This window comes from Agelaius tricolor, unplaced genomic scaffold, assembly GCF_023055355.1.
Source record: "Agelaius tricolor isolate 1412-34295 unplaced genomic scaffold, bAgeTri1.0.p SCAF_14, whole genome shotgun sequence".
NCBI lineage: Eukaryota > Metazoa > Chordata > Aves > Passeriformes > Icteridae > Agelaius > Agelaius tricolor.
In genome coordinates, this window is record NW_027269274.1 from 7,039,732 (window position 1) to 7,056,890 (window position 17,159).

Genomic DNA, 17,159 nt, shown 5'->3' on the forward strand with positions numbered 1-17,159 from the left:
TGACTTGTGCTGCCTGGAAAGCTCACCAGGAGCTGTGATGGGAAGAGAGAAATAACTGCACCTTGCTGTTATTCACAGGTAACAAGGAGGTCTCCAAGTTAACCAAGAGGGCTGAGGAATGAGGCTGCTGAGCTGTAAATGCCAAGGCAGGGAGCAGAAAGTCAGAGCAACAGTCTATTGACCTGTACTAATGATGTTACACTGTGAAAAGCAAGCTATTTTCTTAATTAAAGATTTTCTTTACTTCATTGACATATTTTGATGAGGAACATGTTGCTGCCAAGCTGTCATGCTTTCGATTGATCTAAGGTAATAGGCAGTCAGATTTCATACTTCAGCTTGATCAATATTAAATAGCTCTTACTGATTTTTTTTCTATCAAATATTGCAGCATTATTTTGGAGGCACCTTTGATTTAAAATGCCAGAAGGAAAACAATAAATAAGAATTCCTTTTCCCTTTAATCATCATTGTTCATGTTTCTGCAGTAAAATGAAGTGCAAAACAAGTTTTCAAAGCAGGCATCCCTCTCTGCAAAGCCAAATACAAACTGAAAATATTTAAAAATCACAGAACAGTTTGGCTCAGCATGAGGCTACAAAGAAGCCAAGCCTAAACACAATTTTGTGGGCTTCAAAATTCCTGAAATACCCCACTTCTCCCCCAGCCAGTACAGTTACACAAATAAATAGAGATGCATAAAACTTACCGGAGCAAATATCACCATACACATTTACAAAAGGATTTATAATCCAACTTGCGTCTCCTGAAATAAAGCAAGGTTTGTCTCATACTAAAAATAAAGGCTCCCAAAAGCTTCTCACAGGAGAGAGAGAGAGAGAGAGGGAGGGAGGGAGGGAGCAAGCGAGCATCAGCTCCTTGCCTCGCTTTTTATGAAGCAAATAAGGAGAGCAAGAAAATCAATGCTGAGAGAAAGTGAGATGATATACCAATCAGGCAGCAGCCTCAGACTTGTTTGCAGAGGGATGGCAAAATGCTCATATTATTAGACACTGACTACACACAGCCTGAGTGGAGAAATCATTTCCCCTCAGTGAGGGGCTGATTGCTTTGTGCTGGTGCAGGTACCACTGTGGTGGGCTGGGAGATGCAGCCCCTTCCCACCCACTGCTGGTGCAGCATTGCTTTGGCCCTCCTGTGTGCTCCACAGAAAAGAACCAGCCCACAGTTTTGGGCTAAAGTTGAAAAAAGCTTGGAGATCCTCCAAACTGTCATTGGAGCAGTGCTTCTTCATTGTGGGGTTTGGGGGCTGTTTGGGCTCTGTTTCATTTTGAGACGCCTTTCACTGCACCTCAGACAGCTGCCCTGCAGCTGCAGCAAGGAGCCCATGCAGAAAGGGGAAAAGACTTCTCAAGACTCCCATACCTTCATGTGGGCTGAGCTCACCCTGTTCTTGCACAGGACCAGACCTCCAAAGCATCCTCCTGGAATCTGAGCTTTTGTCCCTTTTTGTGTATCAGAGAAAACCAGTGGGAAACCCATGGGTTGGCCTGCACCAAGAGGGAAATTTTTTGTGCTGTTAATCCACCCAAAACAAAACCTTTCCCATGCCACATGTGTGTTGGGAGGAGGAGGATGTATCAGGGCATGAGCTCAGGCCCCTCTATGTGAGCTGGATGCGTCAGTGGCAGCCAAACACCACTTCTTTGGGAAGGTGCCACATTTGCTCCCCCCAGCAGCTACACAGACACAAACCCCACACCTTGTCACAGCAAACTTCCTCACAAGAGGGCTTCAGGCCAGTCCCACATCTCCCTGCTCTGTGTTCTGGACATCAGCACATTAAGAGCAGGAAGGGATCCATGGATGCCTTTTGGAAAGGTGTCAGCTCTGCACTTTCCTGTGCCCCAACACCACTCAGGGTAACCAGGACCAAACCATACTGTGCTGTTTATTGATCAGTGCTGAGCTGAGCACTGTTCTACTCTCTTTTCTACCCACAGCATCAAACATACACAAATACATGTGACATAAGGCAAATTTCCCTTTTATTAGGAGACAGAAGTTACATGCTGGTATACAGATACACCTGTGGGGTGACAGCAGTTCTCTGCACTGCAAAATTGGAGCACAATTGCTTTTCCCCAGGCATTTGTGATTTACAGCAAATGCTGGGATTCACAGGGAAAATCCTGAAGACAAAAAAGGAAAGAGGCTGAATTCATCTGATAATAGAGTTTATCTGTGGGGGGCTGGCACTTCTAGCACAATCCAGGTGCAGAGGAGGCTCTGACAACCCTTTATGAGCCTTTCCCACAAGCAGGAGCTGCACAGCCAGGCTGACAGATGTCACTGCTGTGGATGTGGCCCTGTGTTTCCAGCAGACACAGCCTGGTGCTGGTGGATGCTGTAATGAGGAGATGCTGTGATGCTCAGAGAGTTCTTCAGGTTGAAGCACTGCTCTGCTGCGTGGTGCATTTTAACATACACAAAAACGTTCACCAGCTACCTGCACACTGCTTGAGCCCCAGCCACGAAGATTAAACACCACAGTGACTCTGGTTTGCAGAGCTGGGCAGCATTTGCCTCCCCCTGCACTGGGAGCAGCCCTTTGAAGCCTTTCCAATGCAGGCAGGAGCTGCACGCTGCAGTCACGTTCACACTCCACGTGGTCAAAGGTGACCAAGGACCACACCAAACTCACCACCCACTGCATCAGCACAAAGAGTGATGCTGGCTCTCCCACAGCCCTGGAAGCTCTTCTCCAGCCTGTGGGAGCACATGGGTGGAGGATGGCAGGAGGATACCCAGCTTGCCTCAGCTCCCCAGCTGCTGCAGCTCACTGCTCCTGGCCTTCTTCACTGCATTCAGCTCTCCAGCTGGCACTCAAATGTGCTGTATCTTGTGGTGAGCAGCCTCTTGCTGCAAGGTGTGAGAGTAAGTGAAATGCAAACACCTCTCGTTTCCTTTTCCAGTGAGAAAATTTATTTTCCCTTCCCACAGCTAACAACTGCTTACTTAAATTCACTAAAGTCTTCTGAAAACTTTGAAAAACATCCATCAAGAGTTTTGCTGAGCTGAGAGCTGCCATGTCTCAGCCCTCTAAAACATGTGTGCACCTGGGCACCTGTGTGGGATGTAGGGATGCAGTTTTAGCACAATGGGTTGCAGCAGATGAGGACCTGTCCTGGCACACACCTCTTCCAAACAACACAATAAAACAGACTCCACAGGATACAGAAACCAAGGGCTGCTTTTTCCCCTATCTGGTAACACACCACGAATGCTGTGGATCAGTTCTAACACTGCTGAAAGTGAACATGCTGGAGTTTGCTGACAAGGCAAAACACTTGTCAGGCTGCAGCAGACCCTGCAGCACTGCAGCCTGGTCTTTCCTCCAGCTTTATCAGATTCCTTTTCAAAAATTCATCTGAAATACTGGATGGGGTGCTCAGCATCACCAAGCACAAGAAGAGCTGCTGCCAACACCAGCACTGCTATGCCACGTCTCTGTGCTGTAATTTTTACTTCTTTTACTTTTTTACTTCTGATTTTTGAGTTAGGAGTTCCAAAGCAAACTAAAAAACTCCTGGGATTTAAGCCCCAAACTACTTTAGGTAGTAATATACATCTAAAAGATTGGCATCAACTTTGTGCAAGGTCCATGGCCAGTGCTGCTGAAAGGGATGCAGTGACACCAGCAGCAGGACAGGCAGCAGCCTGGGGAGAGACTTGCCCCTGGATACAGCAGGACTCAGGGGAGGCATCTGCATGAGGACAGCTCAGAATTACAGAAGCTGGAAAAGACCCCTGAGATCACTGAGCCCAATCAATGCAGCACTGCCAAGTCCACAACTAAACCACATCCCTAAGCAGCACACACACATTGTTTGAACACTTCCAGGGACAGAGGCTCCACCACCTCTCTGGGCAGCCTATTCCAATGTTTGCCTACCCTTTCAGTGAAGAAACTATCCCTAATATCTGGCTCCTCCCCACTCTTTGCTGTCTGTTCCCACCATGCCCCAACCCAGCACAGAGTATCCAACACCCAGATAGGCACTAACTGCCCTTAGAGCCTCTCATTGCTCCATTGCTTTATTCACCCCAGAGCCCCTGTTCATGGCTGCTCCTGTGTGTGTGTGCAGAGTTACAGACACCTCTAAAATCCCACACTGCACTGTGCAGATGGAGTTTCATCAGTCTTGTCATGGTGCACCTGAGCTGGAGCTTTTCCACATCAGGGTTCTGGGCTCTGCCCAAGGCTGCATTGCACCCTTGCCCTGCCCAGGTAAAGCCAGGAACAGGCAGCACCACCAAAGGTCCTTTGGACCGTGCTACTGCAATGGTGGCCACTCCACATTTGGAAAAGTTAATTAATAATAGCAAAGTGTCCATGCCACCTGTGCTGCAGAGAAAGCATCCATCAAGGCAGCAGTGGTGTCCAAGAAGGCTGGAGCCTGACAGAGGGGCTGGAGCCCCAGCTGGGAGAGGACAATCAGCCTACCTGGAGCTGCTGCTGTGAACCACCCACCAGCACAGGGAATATTAAGATAGGCTGCCCATTTGCCAACAGAGATTTTCACATTTCCCTCTCAATCTTTATTTAACTTTGGGAAGAGAGAAAATTAACAAAGTCTGAGATCTATAACTGGAAACCATTTGTTTTTCTTGTGGAAATGGAACATTTCCTAATGAACTTCCCCTCCCCCTGTGCCACTCAGATCCGGATGCAAATATTGCTGCGAGTTTATCAATCTGGGCTTGTTTCATGCAGTTTGCAATGCTAATGAGTAAACCAATTTTGACATATTATGTAAGCCAGTTTCTGAAACAGAGATTCTTGGCAGGCCAAATGTAAACACAGACACCCTCTTGCATCCAATTTAAATGAGCATGTTGCTGAAAGCACTAAGGGCTTGATTCTGTTGACTTATTCCTGATTTACTCCAGTGGAAAAAAAAAGGTGGGGGGGAGAAGAGAAAGAAAACTAGAAAAGTAACAAAAATACCCCTTCAATCCAATTCCTAGTGCAGCAGCAATTTGCAAAATGGATCTAATTTTGTAGCAAGGAAATGTGCTGGAATAAGCTAATACAGGGTGGTGACTCGGGCACTGTGTGAGCATCAGCACAGCACATGCCTGGGAGCACACATGCCATTCCAGATGGAACTGAGGGGGGAGATGACAGCTCTCCTCTCCCTCATCCCCCCAAGCCAAAATTAGGTCCAGGTAGAGGCCCACAGGTTGGACCAGCCCCAGAAGGTGACTCCTTCCAGCCTCTTGCTCTTCCACCAGAGCACTGCAGAAGAATGATGCCTATGGGAGGAGCAGACACAGTCCAAGAGCAGCACCAGCTGTTTTGGGCTGCCCCTGTCCCTCACACAAGGGCCAGTAGGAGCCCAGAACACGCAGGAATATTTGTTTTAGCAGACACTGCAAGTCTGAACTTCACCAGCACATGTCCAGGTGTCAAGACCCCATGCACTATTCACTACCTTGTCCACCTGACTCAACCTGGCAACAGGCCACAACACAGAAAGCCAGCCACTGATTAATGGGTTATACCCACCTTTTAAAGAATAGTACCAGAAAAACAGGCTGGAAGGTACCCACTTTGGATAGCAACCAGCAGAACAACTCCCAGTGAGTGACACGGGGATGAGCTGAAAGTCACAGGCTCAGAGGTAGGGATAGGAAAAAAAAAAAAAAGGGAGGGGATACATTTTTAAAAGCTCCTAAAAAAAAAAAAAAAAGCCTCTAACAGAGGGAAAAACATGATTTTATTAAAGTGAGGAAGGGCTGAAATCAAATCTTTAATTTGCACTTTTCCCAGCACCATCTGGAGCCCTTGCATCTGCCAAAAGCACGGCGCATTTCTTCCACCAGGAGAACCAAACAGGGTGGAGGCAAACCTGGAGGTGGCCTTTGCCCTGCTATCAGCTCTGGGCACCTGCACAGTGCCTTAAAACTGAAACACATGTGTGAAGTTGAACTGTGATGCTCCTGCCATGACAGAGTAAAAGCAATAAAATCACAGACATGCTGTGCTGTGAGGTCGGGTGTGCTGCCACAGAATGTATTTATTGAGAGTCAGAGATCCCACCAGGCACCAGAGCTGCAAAACATCACCTCACATTAAATTCCCTGCACAACATCACAACCAGAATACCATTTATCATACCTGGATCTTTTACATGACAAGGTAAAGGAGAGCAAAAGGAAAAATACTTTTAATCTCCGAGCAAATATCCCATCCTGAGCTTTCAGTGGTGAAAGCAAACCTGAGAGTTCCTCCCTTTGTGCTGTGCTGCACTTTCAAGCTATGATCATAAGCAGCCAAATGCCACACATTTGTTGGCTCATTAAGTTTCACCCTGAAAGTTTAACAACTGTGTATTTCTAAAGTAATTCATGTTTTTATGCCATAAGAGAAAATTTACTGCTGTCTAGACACAGAGGAAAAAAAAAAGGACAGTGCTTGAAAGGAGGGCAGCAGACAAGGAAGCACCACTTGGGATGTGAACAACAGGGACATGAGATGCCTGTACAGCCCCAGCACTGCAGGGCACAAATCCCAGCACTGCAGGGCTGTGGAAGAGCAGAAAACCTGGCAAGAGGAGATGCCCTGCAGATCTGAGGGACCTCACAGATTTTTGTGCAAGTCCAGCTCTTTGCCAGCCAACAAACACCCCCACTCCTCACTCTGCCATCCCAGCAGGGAGCCCAAAGCCCACAATCACATCACAGCATGGGCTCCCATCCCAGCAGGGAGATGAAGGCAGCAAGCAACCAGTGCAGATTGATGTGCCACAGCACCTCCCTCCATCCCTCCTGCTTATCTACACCTGGCACATTACAGCAACAGACAGGTAAATGGGGATTTAATTCCTAACATCTCATTTTTTACTGTAATTTTAAATGATTTGGAATAACTCCTGTGGTTAGAAGTCCAACTGTTTATTCAGAGTAAGTCAATTTGGAAAGCCCTCACTGTCCACTCAAGCATCCCCTGCATTCTCATGCTCACAAGAGTGTTACTGCCATTCCCTCATTCCTAGTGCTTTCTGCATTTTTAAGCATTTTCCCATTTCTGCATGTCTTAAATACCAGATACCAAAACCATATAAAGAACAATCAGAAGGCCAAATGGATACTGACTGGATGATGAAAACAGCACAAAATAAAAGAGAATCAGATTATTTTCTGTTGTAATTTTTATAGCTATTTAACAGGAAGAATGGAAAAATCTAATTACTGTCAACTGTAAGTTTTCAGCTACCCAGCCAGCAGCGTGCTGTTATTAAACTACTGCATAATTGCCTCTTTTACTCTGCTTCCCACAGAAGTTGTGTTATTTCACTCATAGTTAAACTCATAATATTGGCTTCATAACTAATCCTGTCAATCGAAATCCCCGGGGGCTGGTGCAAGGATAAAAATAGCAAGGAGTTGTTTCTTCCCTCAGCTTTTTTCAAAGGCCCTTTCTGCAGGCACTGGGGCTGCAGCTGCCAAGGTGCCACCACTGCCCTGTGAATGCTGCTTCTACAACTCAAAGGAACTCAAAGGGGAGGGACAGGTCCTTCAAGCAGGAGATTCTGTCCCTTGTGCTGTGTCCATCCCAGGAAAGGCCAGTCCTGCCCATCTCTCCCTCCTGACCCAGGCAGCTCAACTGAGGTGTTTGATGTTGCATAGTTGAACCTGACCTCTAAGCCCAGCTGTGACTGCCTACCCTGGGACTTCCTCCCAGCCCTGAGGTTGAGGTGACACTCACAAAGCCTAAAAACACAGGTTTACACCTTCCCCAAACACTGGGACAGAGTCTCACATAAAAAACCCCACCAAGACACCCAGCTACCTGTTCAAGCATCAAAGATATATATACTAAAATGTCTGTTGGGCTCCAGGATCTTAAAGGTCTTTTCCAGACTAAATGATTCTGTGCTTCTCTAAGATGAGTACAATTTGTCTATGCACTTATAGGAAACTGCAAAAAGCACCAGATTTTCAGTCATCCAAATAGTTAAGCTCTGTCTGAAGCCTTACTTGTTTCCTGTACATCCTGGATTGATGTCCCTTGCTAATTCATGCCATGGTCCTGGAGATGGCACTGGGTTTGCTGTAGAAGACACAGCCAGGGTCTCCTGCTCTCTCCTCCAGCATGTCCTTCCTTCCTTGTGGGATACTCCTCTTGCCCAGGACACAGAGGGCCTAAACTCACTGTTCAGCTCAGGCTTGGGATGAGGTGGTAGGGCTGGAAGGGGTGAGGGAAGACAGACTTGACCTTACACTCATCCCTACAATCTGTCTCTCTGGAGACAACAACCCTGTGCTGGGGTTGCTCCCTTGTGGGCATGCACAGAAACTGCTGAGAGCTGGCAAGGAAAAGCTGGGAAACAACACATTTCCCAAAGTGGTGTCCCAGAGGAAGGTGCCCATGCCAGGAGGGACCCAGTGCCAGGGCTCTGCGTGCACCTGGACCAGCTCCAGAGTCATCTCTCTTGCCTGGAGGAGCCTCTCCCTGTGCTGGGGCTGACACACACACAGAGCACAGAGCACATCAGCACACTCACTGCACCCCCAGGCCCATGTGGGAATCAAGGGAGACTGGTTCATCTGAGGGGCTTTTCCTCCTGGGACAACCACCACCCCACCCACTACAGCCAGAGACAGGGGTACAGCATCCCAGCCTTCACTCAGCCTGCTCCTGGAGCCGTCCTTGGGATGGACAACAGCAGTGTCCATCAACACAGGAGTGAGAGAAACAGAGCACCAGTTTAAAAATGTGTAAAATAAAAATTGCTAACCCTTTCTCTTACCCTACAGCAAGGATGGACCAGCCCCAGCACAATGTTCTGCAGCCACACAGGAAACTACTGCTTCCCATGCAAGCCTGAGACACCCTGACCAAAATCCCTTATGTGCACTGTGAGAGCCCTCAGGAAAGACAGCTCTTCCCTGAGCTGCATTACTCTGTTCTCCCCCATCACTAAACTTGCTTCACTTCAAGACAAGAAGATGGAAAAATCATTTTTGCCATTTCTTGGGCAGCAAAGCAGCACCACAGTGCTCCCAGACAAACCAGGAGAGCTCCCACCATGTCCAGCCCAGAGAGCCCTGGTGCTCCCAAGGGCTGGGGACTGCCTTGGCTTACAGACCTCTCTGACAGAGAGTAGGGATTTAAAATAAACATGGCCCAACACAGTGTTAGATTTCTCACCCATGGTGTTTGTGCAAATGAACCCTCAGGCTGACAGACCTCCTTCCTCAGAAAGCTGCAGACACAGAGAAACTGTGTTATGGCCAAAGTCACCCTAGTGGTGGCACTGTCAGTGAGGTGCCACCTCCGTGGCAGCAAGCAGAGCCCACAGCCTCAGCTGTGCCAGGCATGGCAAGGACAGAGCAGGGAGACACCAACACACCAGGGCTGAAGCAAACCCACCAGTGTGACAGAACTACCCCTGTGTCCAAGTAAGGAGGAGAATCAAGGATAAACAAGGAAAACTGAGGCTGCCAGGCACAGGAGCAGCAAAATCTCCTATTGTTCCTACAAGTGGTGGTGATGGCACAGAACACAGAGGAGCTCATAGTGACAATAGAGATCTGGTGGCATGAGCCAGCCTGCCCCAGTGGAGGGGACAATGTGTATGTGCCCTCTTTGGATGCTCAGCCAGGTCCTCAAGGAGAACATGGCAAAGCAATCACTCTTAGAAACACAGGCCTTAAGATCAACGTTCTTAGGGTCTGAGTCTTCAAAGATTCAAAACCTGCCAGAGCTCCCAATCTTCCTCCATCTCCTTTTGACATACTGCTTGTGGTGTGTCCATTTAAAATTGCCAACTCTTCATCCTCAAAGAAGAGGAATGAGAGTCCCAGGCTGTCCTGTGATCCTCATGAAGTGACACTGTGTTTTGAGGAATTCCCATCAAACAGCAGTAGATCCTTCAGGATGAATCTGGAAGAGCAGAGCACAGGCTGTGTAAGCAGTGGGTAAATCAAGGCCAGCCCAACTTTACTATTTGCAGTGACCCAAACATGCAAGAAAACGTGTGCAGGGTCTCTGTATTCCCCAAATTAAAGTACTATGGATAAAAGAATGAAAATGTGTTTCAATTGACTCATTAGTCAGGGAAATATGAAAAGGAAGTACATTACTGCTTCCATAAGCTCTAATTATCAGTGGATTTTAGATACAAGAGCAAAGCATTCATCTTGCTACCTATTTTTCATTAAACATAGTTAAAGAAGCCATCAACTTTCCTAGATGGAAGTAATTAAGGAGAGCACTGGCTGTTGTGTTTGCAGTGGAGACAGGAGCCTTCCCCTTGGCAAAACATGTGCTCCCAGATGCATCCAACTCACCAAAAGCTTTCAGCCAGCTGTTAGCCCAAGGCTTATTCCCAGATGTGGGGCACTCTGCTGCTCCAGCTCCATGGGATGTGCAAATCCCTCTCCCCTACATAACTGCACCCATTATGAGAACAAAACACAGCTGCTTCTGAGAAGGGCACACCACAGGCCTGCCCCTGTGCCAGCATACAGGGGAGAGGAGATGGCTGTGTGTGCCTACACTTGCACTCAGCTCTGTAATGGATGTCACACCCAAAGAAGCAGGTGGCCCCTTGTAACACAACCAGGGACCACTGAAGAAACTCCACATGGAGAACAAAGCTGAAGGAAAGCAAGGGTTGGGCCATGTGGTGAAAGGTTAAACCTCTCCAGTTGATATCCCCAAAAGTGCAAGTGGGGGATGCTGTGCTGGGATATCCTCAGTTCTGTCTGAGACACGTTGACTACTGTGTGTCATCAGGGTAACCTGCATTGTCCCAATGCTCAGAAAAATCAGTCATGCCCCTAACAGAAAGCAACACAGCCAATGCAAACACCAGGCAATGTCTTACCTGAATCACCATCAGCAAGGCTCTTCCAAACTCCAGCTTCAGGAAGGTCAGGGGCTGTATTTCCCCTGTGAACGAAGGTGAGTGGTGCATTTTTAAAGTCTCAAGCAGGCAGCCACACAAGTGCTTTAGGCTGACCTTCCCTGTGGCTTGCAGGAGACTGTCCTTGTCCAACCAGCAGAGGCTTTCTGTGCAAAACAGCTCACTGTCCTTGGGCTTTTGCACATTTTGTGTGTGTAAGATTCAAGTATTGGTTATTATTTCTTGAAATGAGAACCCCCCCCAGAAGCAGCACTTGGTTTACATGGAAGACAACATTCTCCTGCACCAGTCATTTCCATTAAAGTATTCCACAAAAGTCTGGGTGTTTAGTACATGCTTGTTGGCAATTTATGCAAATCTAGTCTACAAATAATCTTGACAAATAATGCTGAGTGAATTTGAGCTGAGGCTGTCTGAGATCACAGGTGTTAGTTAGGTTATCAGACACAGTGGGTGGCATGTTAATGTGTTCATGTCCTAACTAGTGGGTATAAGTGAGAGGCTTGATCTACAACTGAAAGAAAAAACTGAAAGAAAAATTGAATATAGAGCACAACAGATATTGCTGAACAGATTCGCATGTGGGCACTTGATTTATCACAATGCCTACATAAATATGTATGGAGCAACTGTTTCAGAGAGGCCCCATGCATGGACAAGCCTGTAAAATAAGTTTTCTGATCTAAATATTAAAATTGGCCCTTGGCAAGTAATATAAGTAATAGCCTCTTACAAAATCACTGTTTCAATTAATTTTACTGGCATCACCTTTATCTGTGCAAGAAGGAGAGAGAAGCATCAAATAGGCCTGAAAGCCAGGAAAATAAATTCAGAGTTATTTTCAAGAGGTCTGTTTGTCTCACAGTTCAGAAAATGCACCATGAGATGGAAAAACAGGTTTAAGTCCCATCTCTGCCAGGGTCTAATTTCTCTCTGTAGAAAAGTAGGATGTATTTCTTGCAGAAAAACAAAGCATTTTCTCTAACTTCAATGAACAATCATTTTTTCTGAGGAGTTACATCAAACAACTTACATTTTTTTGCACCCTCCAGTAGCTTTGTTTTACTGCAATTGTCATTGTTAAAAAAAAACCCAACAAAATCAAAAAAAGTACCTTCCCCCTTCCTTAAACCTATTAGAAATGTCATTCACATTACCCTGTGAAAGTGAATCGAACTATTCCCAACAGCCACTCAAAAAATACATAATCACCATAATTACTGGTGGCATCTAATTAACATTCAGCTTCCTCTCTACAGCAGCTACAGCTGGACAATCCATTTATTTCAACCTAAAACTAATGCTCTCCTAATTATTTTCCATCTCACTGAGCATCCCACCTGTGCCCGTTTCCACTGTCGGCTCTGTCTGGCACAGCCTGGGGAGCTCAGCCTGGAACAGCCTTGCTAACAACTGCCCCATGCAAACACAGGGACCTGCTCCCACTAATTACACAGCTCCTGGCTCTGCTAGCCTGCTTCACCAGGATTCACAAAAAAAAGAAAAAAAAAGGGAAAAAAAAAAAAAAAAAAAGCAAAGCAGCTGCAAAAGGCTGCAGCCACCCCGAGGGATGCTGTGCTCTGGGTTTGATAGGGTGGGGTGGAGGATAAATGAGCCCATGAAATGCACATGCCTCTGGTTTGATGCTGTGGAACTCCCTTCCAGAAGGGCATGGGGTCAGGGTGGGCACACCAGTGGTGCAAAAGCCTGGCACATCCTGGTGCTGGTCTCCAGGCTGGGGAAAACCCTCTGCTGCCACCTTTGTTCTCCTTCCCTGGCCACTCTGTTGCAGCAACAGGAGCAAAACCGCTCAACACAAATACTATTTTAAAAATAAAGACAGATAGGGATTACACAGATATAGCAGCCTGCTTTTGTGAACTGCCTGGCATCAGTCACTCTGAATAAAATGAAGTACATGCAAATCTCATGATACCTTGGTTGTTTCAGTCTACTCCTAGCCCTTTCCACCCCCATATCACTCATCAGGCAACTTTTAAATTCACTTTCATTTTTCAGACATGCATCACCTCTTCTTAGGAAAAATAATGTCTTCTGTTGCCATCTAGATGAGCTCCAACTCATTAGCTCTGTTTCTTTCCAAAACTCACCTAAAACTTATTTTCTTTTTTGCTCACTCCTCTCTCTCTTTGCTATTATGTTTCTACTTGTATCATTTCAGTCTGTAATGATTGTAGCACTCCTAGGAATGATGATCTGCAAAATTATCTCATAATTGCATTCATGTTTGAACTTTCATCATTACAACTAAATACATAAAGGGGGATGAGAAGGAAGCTGACAGCTACTGGGGGAAGCTCTTGGCTGAACTTCTCCTGAACTCAGGAATTACTAACGCCTCTTTCTTTCCCTTCGCCCCCATGTTAATTTGTCAGCTCTAGGGTAAATCTCTGAAGGCATCAAGAGGCCTCTGCTCAGCATGGCCAGCTGGGTTCACAAAACCCACAGTGACACAGTGTTTACCCCCAGTGAAAGTGGGCAAGACAAGTTAATAATGTTAAAAATCAGTGGGGAGAAGGAAGGAGCTCAGACAGTACAATCTCGTAGATGTCACTTGTCACTTCAGAGATCAAGGAGAAAAATACAGCAGGTCAAGAGAGGCCTTATGAGTTGGCCTGAGTGTCAAGGGGAAAAAATAAATCAGTGCATTCATATTGGAAGATTATTTATGCAATAGTCAAGTAGTTATGGTTTTGATACCAAGGAAAGAACTCCAAGAACCAGTTAAGGTCAGAAATTTAGTATCTTCAGGCTGTGCCCACAAATTTCTCTCCTCTTTGTCACCTGCTGAGCAGTAAAGTGTCTCCAAATGGACTTGTCCAGACTTCCCCAAACAAATTTTCAATTACACAAAAGATAACCTAATCTTGGCAGCTGACCTGTAAAAATTTTTAGATATGGCTATAGGGAGAGGACCAAATTTTATGAAAATGCACTTGTTCTTATCAGTGCAAACCAAACTAAGATGGGTCAGAGAATTGAAGTCCCAGCATTTGCTAAACTCAAGAGCTGCCCATGTGCTTTCCTAGTTGTCCAGGAGCACTCAAGTTTGAAGGACTAACTGCAAACCAGTGTATTTTTCTTTTCCACATCTCCAGCCAGCAGAACATTGCTAAGATCCCCTAGGTGAACATCTTACATCTCATTTACCTTCCTGGTGAAGCCCAGGTTTGCAGACACCTGGTTTTTGGGCAGCTGGGCTCCCCACACCAGCCAGGCTCACACCTCCACCTGCAAATTATCTCTTCTGGAAAGGGCACCCAAAGCATCAGCAAGGAAAGAGCCCTTGCAAACCCCAGAGGTTCTCAACTGGCCCAGAAGAGGAGGAGGGATGGGTGGATTCTCTGGTGTCTAGTTGCACATACACCATCTCTGCAAGTGCTCTCAGCAGGGGCAGTGTGGGACTTGGGAGGTTCCATTTATTTTTTTATTTATTTACTTTTACAAAAATTCCAGAAATGCAGATTCTTTGAAATCCCACTATCCTACCCCATCAAGCTGAGGCTGTCCAGCAGGTTCACAATGTATTTGTACCCCTTGTCATGTTGCAGGGTGCCAGCCACAATCAAATTATTTCATCTGACGCTTGAAGGCAGGACTTAGAGATGACAAAACAAAACAAACATCTCCTTCAAACTAACAGCCCTCTCCAAAAGCCAAGCAGGTAGCAACTTATCACTTCCAACCTCAGCTAGCACTCACCTGCACTCCTAATTGCTTTTAGCCTCTTCTTGAGGCAATTAACTCCATACCCACCCCTGACACCTTCTCACTCCAAAAAGCAGTTCCCAGTTCACTGCCACAGGGCTCTGCATTTGGATCTCAAGCTTCTGCCTTTATTCCCTTCCCTCTGCAGGGCTCTGCATGTGTTTGTGTCTGGGCATGTGTTTTCTCACCCTGATGAATTCATTATTTATGGGGCTGAAAGAGCAAAGCTGCTGAAATCATTTAGCTCTTCTGCATGTCTCCCAAAGGCATAACAAACATAATGGGAAAGCAAATATCAGGCTAAGCTGGGTTGTTTGAGGGAGAGCACAGAAATGAACGTGGGGGTGCTGTGCAGCAGGTTTGCCAATACATTCCATGCTTTCCTGCCTGGCATGGGGCTAAAACCCTCCTGTCCTGGCTCCAGCTGCTCCTGGGGATGCCCAGAGCAGCCTGGACCAGCCCAGGTCAGTGTGCTCCAAGGGATGCTCTGGTTTCCCTGGCTCACTGATGTGTGCAGCTTTACCAGAACTGGCAAATAGCACTAGAGGGCAGAGCAGTTTACCCTCAGCATATCTGAGACAAGGGAAAAACCCACGACTTTCAGGCAGCTCCTGAATTCTCCACAGTCCTGTCCAACACCAAAAGCCTGTTAATACACAAAAGATACCAAATATATTTCCACTCAGAGTGGCAAGCACAGGCATTAATGAACCAACTGAGAGCCTGCAGCTCCCTGCTCTGTCTTTACTAAGCCTGAAGACCTGGAGATGTGTGACAGCCTCTTGCCAAGGCAGCAGCAGCTCTGCCTGGGCCTGCCCTGGCTCTCTGCACTCCAGGGTGCACAGGGCAAGACAAATAACACAGGTCCCTCCACAGCAGTGGGGGGTAACAAAGCATCACTCTTTCCATCACTGATGCAGATAAAAAGGCTTTACTCATCAGGAAGCTTTGATCACAGAGACCAGAAATCAGGGACCATGCTGACTCTCTGCTGCCCAGGCTTGCTGCTAAGCATCTCAACAGATGGAAAGTGCTTCCAAGCAGGTGAAACCTTCAAGGTTATAGCTTTTGTTCTGAGCAGGTGACCAGAGGCTGAGAGAACCCCTGTAAGAGGGCAAACAGAACTGCTTGAATGCACCTCTACCCCATGAACCACAGGATTTACATTCCAGGGAGCACCTCCAACAGCCACCACTACATCTCTTGGACCTCAGCTCACTGCACTTGGCTCAGGAGGGATGGGAGGGACTGGAATTCCCAAAATTGACACTCCTGTGCTGTTACATGCAAAGGTTTTTGGATGATATACATTTGCTAACTTCAACAGACTTTTCCACAGTGTCCCTGGTACTGAGAGCTCTCTTGGATGAGGATTATGGCCCCAAGAACCCCACTCCAAATCACTCATAAATCCTTTTCTTATTATTTCCCCAGTGCACACAGTGTGCTTTGCTTTATTATTATCAAGATCAGTCATCCTACAGGCCTGTTCACTGTTGAGTAAGGAAGCAAAGGAGTCTTGCCCCAGAAAGTCACTGTTCCTTCCAGAGTCTAAGGAACCTTTTCATGAAATACCACACTGCATATCATATCCCAGCTCTGCTACCAGTGAGGGTACTTCATAACAAAATCTCTCAAGAGGGCAAGGAAAATACCTGAAAAATATAACTCAGGGCAAGGAAAATACCTGAAAAATATAACTCAGAGCACAGTGCATTAATGGCTTGGGCAACAGCTTAGAATAATGTTGGCTATCTTAATAGCATGAAAAAAAAAAATCAATTAATATTTAAAGAGAAGGAAGGAAATCATACTGGTTTCAGGTCTCAGTCACATTTTGTCCCTTGCCACAACCACATTATTCCACATCTTTTCCTCCTGGGCACACCCTGCATCTTCTTCTTTGCAGAGGAAAGGCAGTGCATTGTCTTATTTTTGTGCAGAATTTGATTTCAGAGTAAGTCATCATTGCAAAGAGGGTTGAAAGGACCCTCAGAGCAGAGGCCAGGCAGCTCTATCTATTCTGGCAGATGTTTATCTAACTTCTGACTCCCAGTGACTGCAACTCCACAACTTCCTGGGGCAAAACTACCCCAGTGCTTCTCCATCTGCTTCTTAAAATTGCATATTTCTTAATAGCATGTCTTCTTCTCCCAACCAGCACAGACAAGAAAACTGCCCATTTCAGCTGACAATCACCTTGTATCTGCATATCCAGATAGTTAACAAACTGATTTTCTTCTATTATGAAAGTATTTTTAAGGAATACAAGCTTTAATAAACAGCACATTCTATATGAAAGAAAAATAAGTTGCTTTATTTGTAACCTAATTAATTATTTTCTTAAAATATTTGCATAGTTTTATTTAATTTTGTAGAAACCTAAAATTGAGACTGAGATCAAAGAGACTGATTTCACCAGATACAATAGGTTTTATAGAGCTCTGCAATGTTCTACCATTGTCTGAAGAGGTTTTAATTCAGGAAAGACCTTTACATTTCCAGCCTGCCAGTTTCAGTGAAGACCAA

At 46.1% G+C, this 17,159-nt stretch overlaps 1 protein-coding gene across 3 annotated transcripts in view; it reads right to left on the minus strand.

Annotated features, from left to right (window-relative positions):
* The window catches only part of SYNPR (synaptoporin), a 98,803-nt gene that overhangs the window by 40,676 nt on the left and 40,968 nt on the right, over positions 1–17,159 (minus strand). Inside the window, exon 1 of one of the 3 annotated variants that reach the window (XM_071439447.1) lies at positions 710–865. The exons of the other annotated variants lie outside the window; for them this stretch is intronic. Within the exon in view, the coding sequence (XP_071295548.1) occupies positions 710–733 (24 nt within the window). The 5' untranslated portion in view covers positions 734–865. Of the gene's footprint in view, positions 1–709; positions 866–17,159 lie in introns of those variants that run through there. 3 annotated transcript variants of the gene reach the window in all.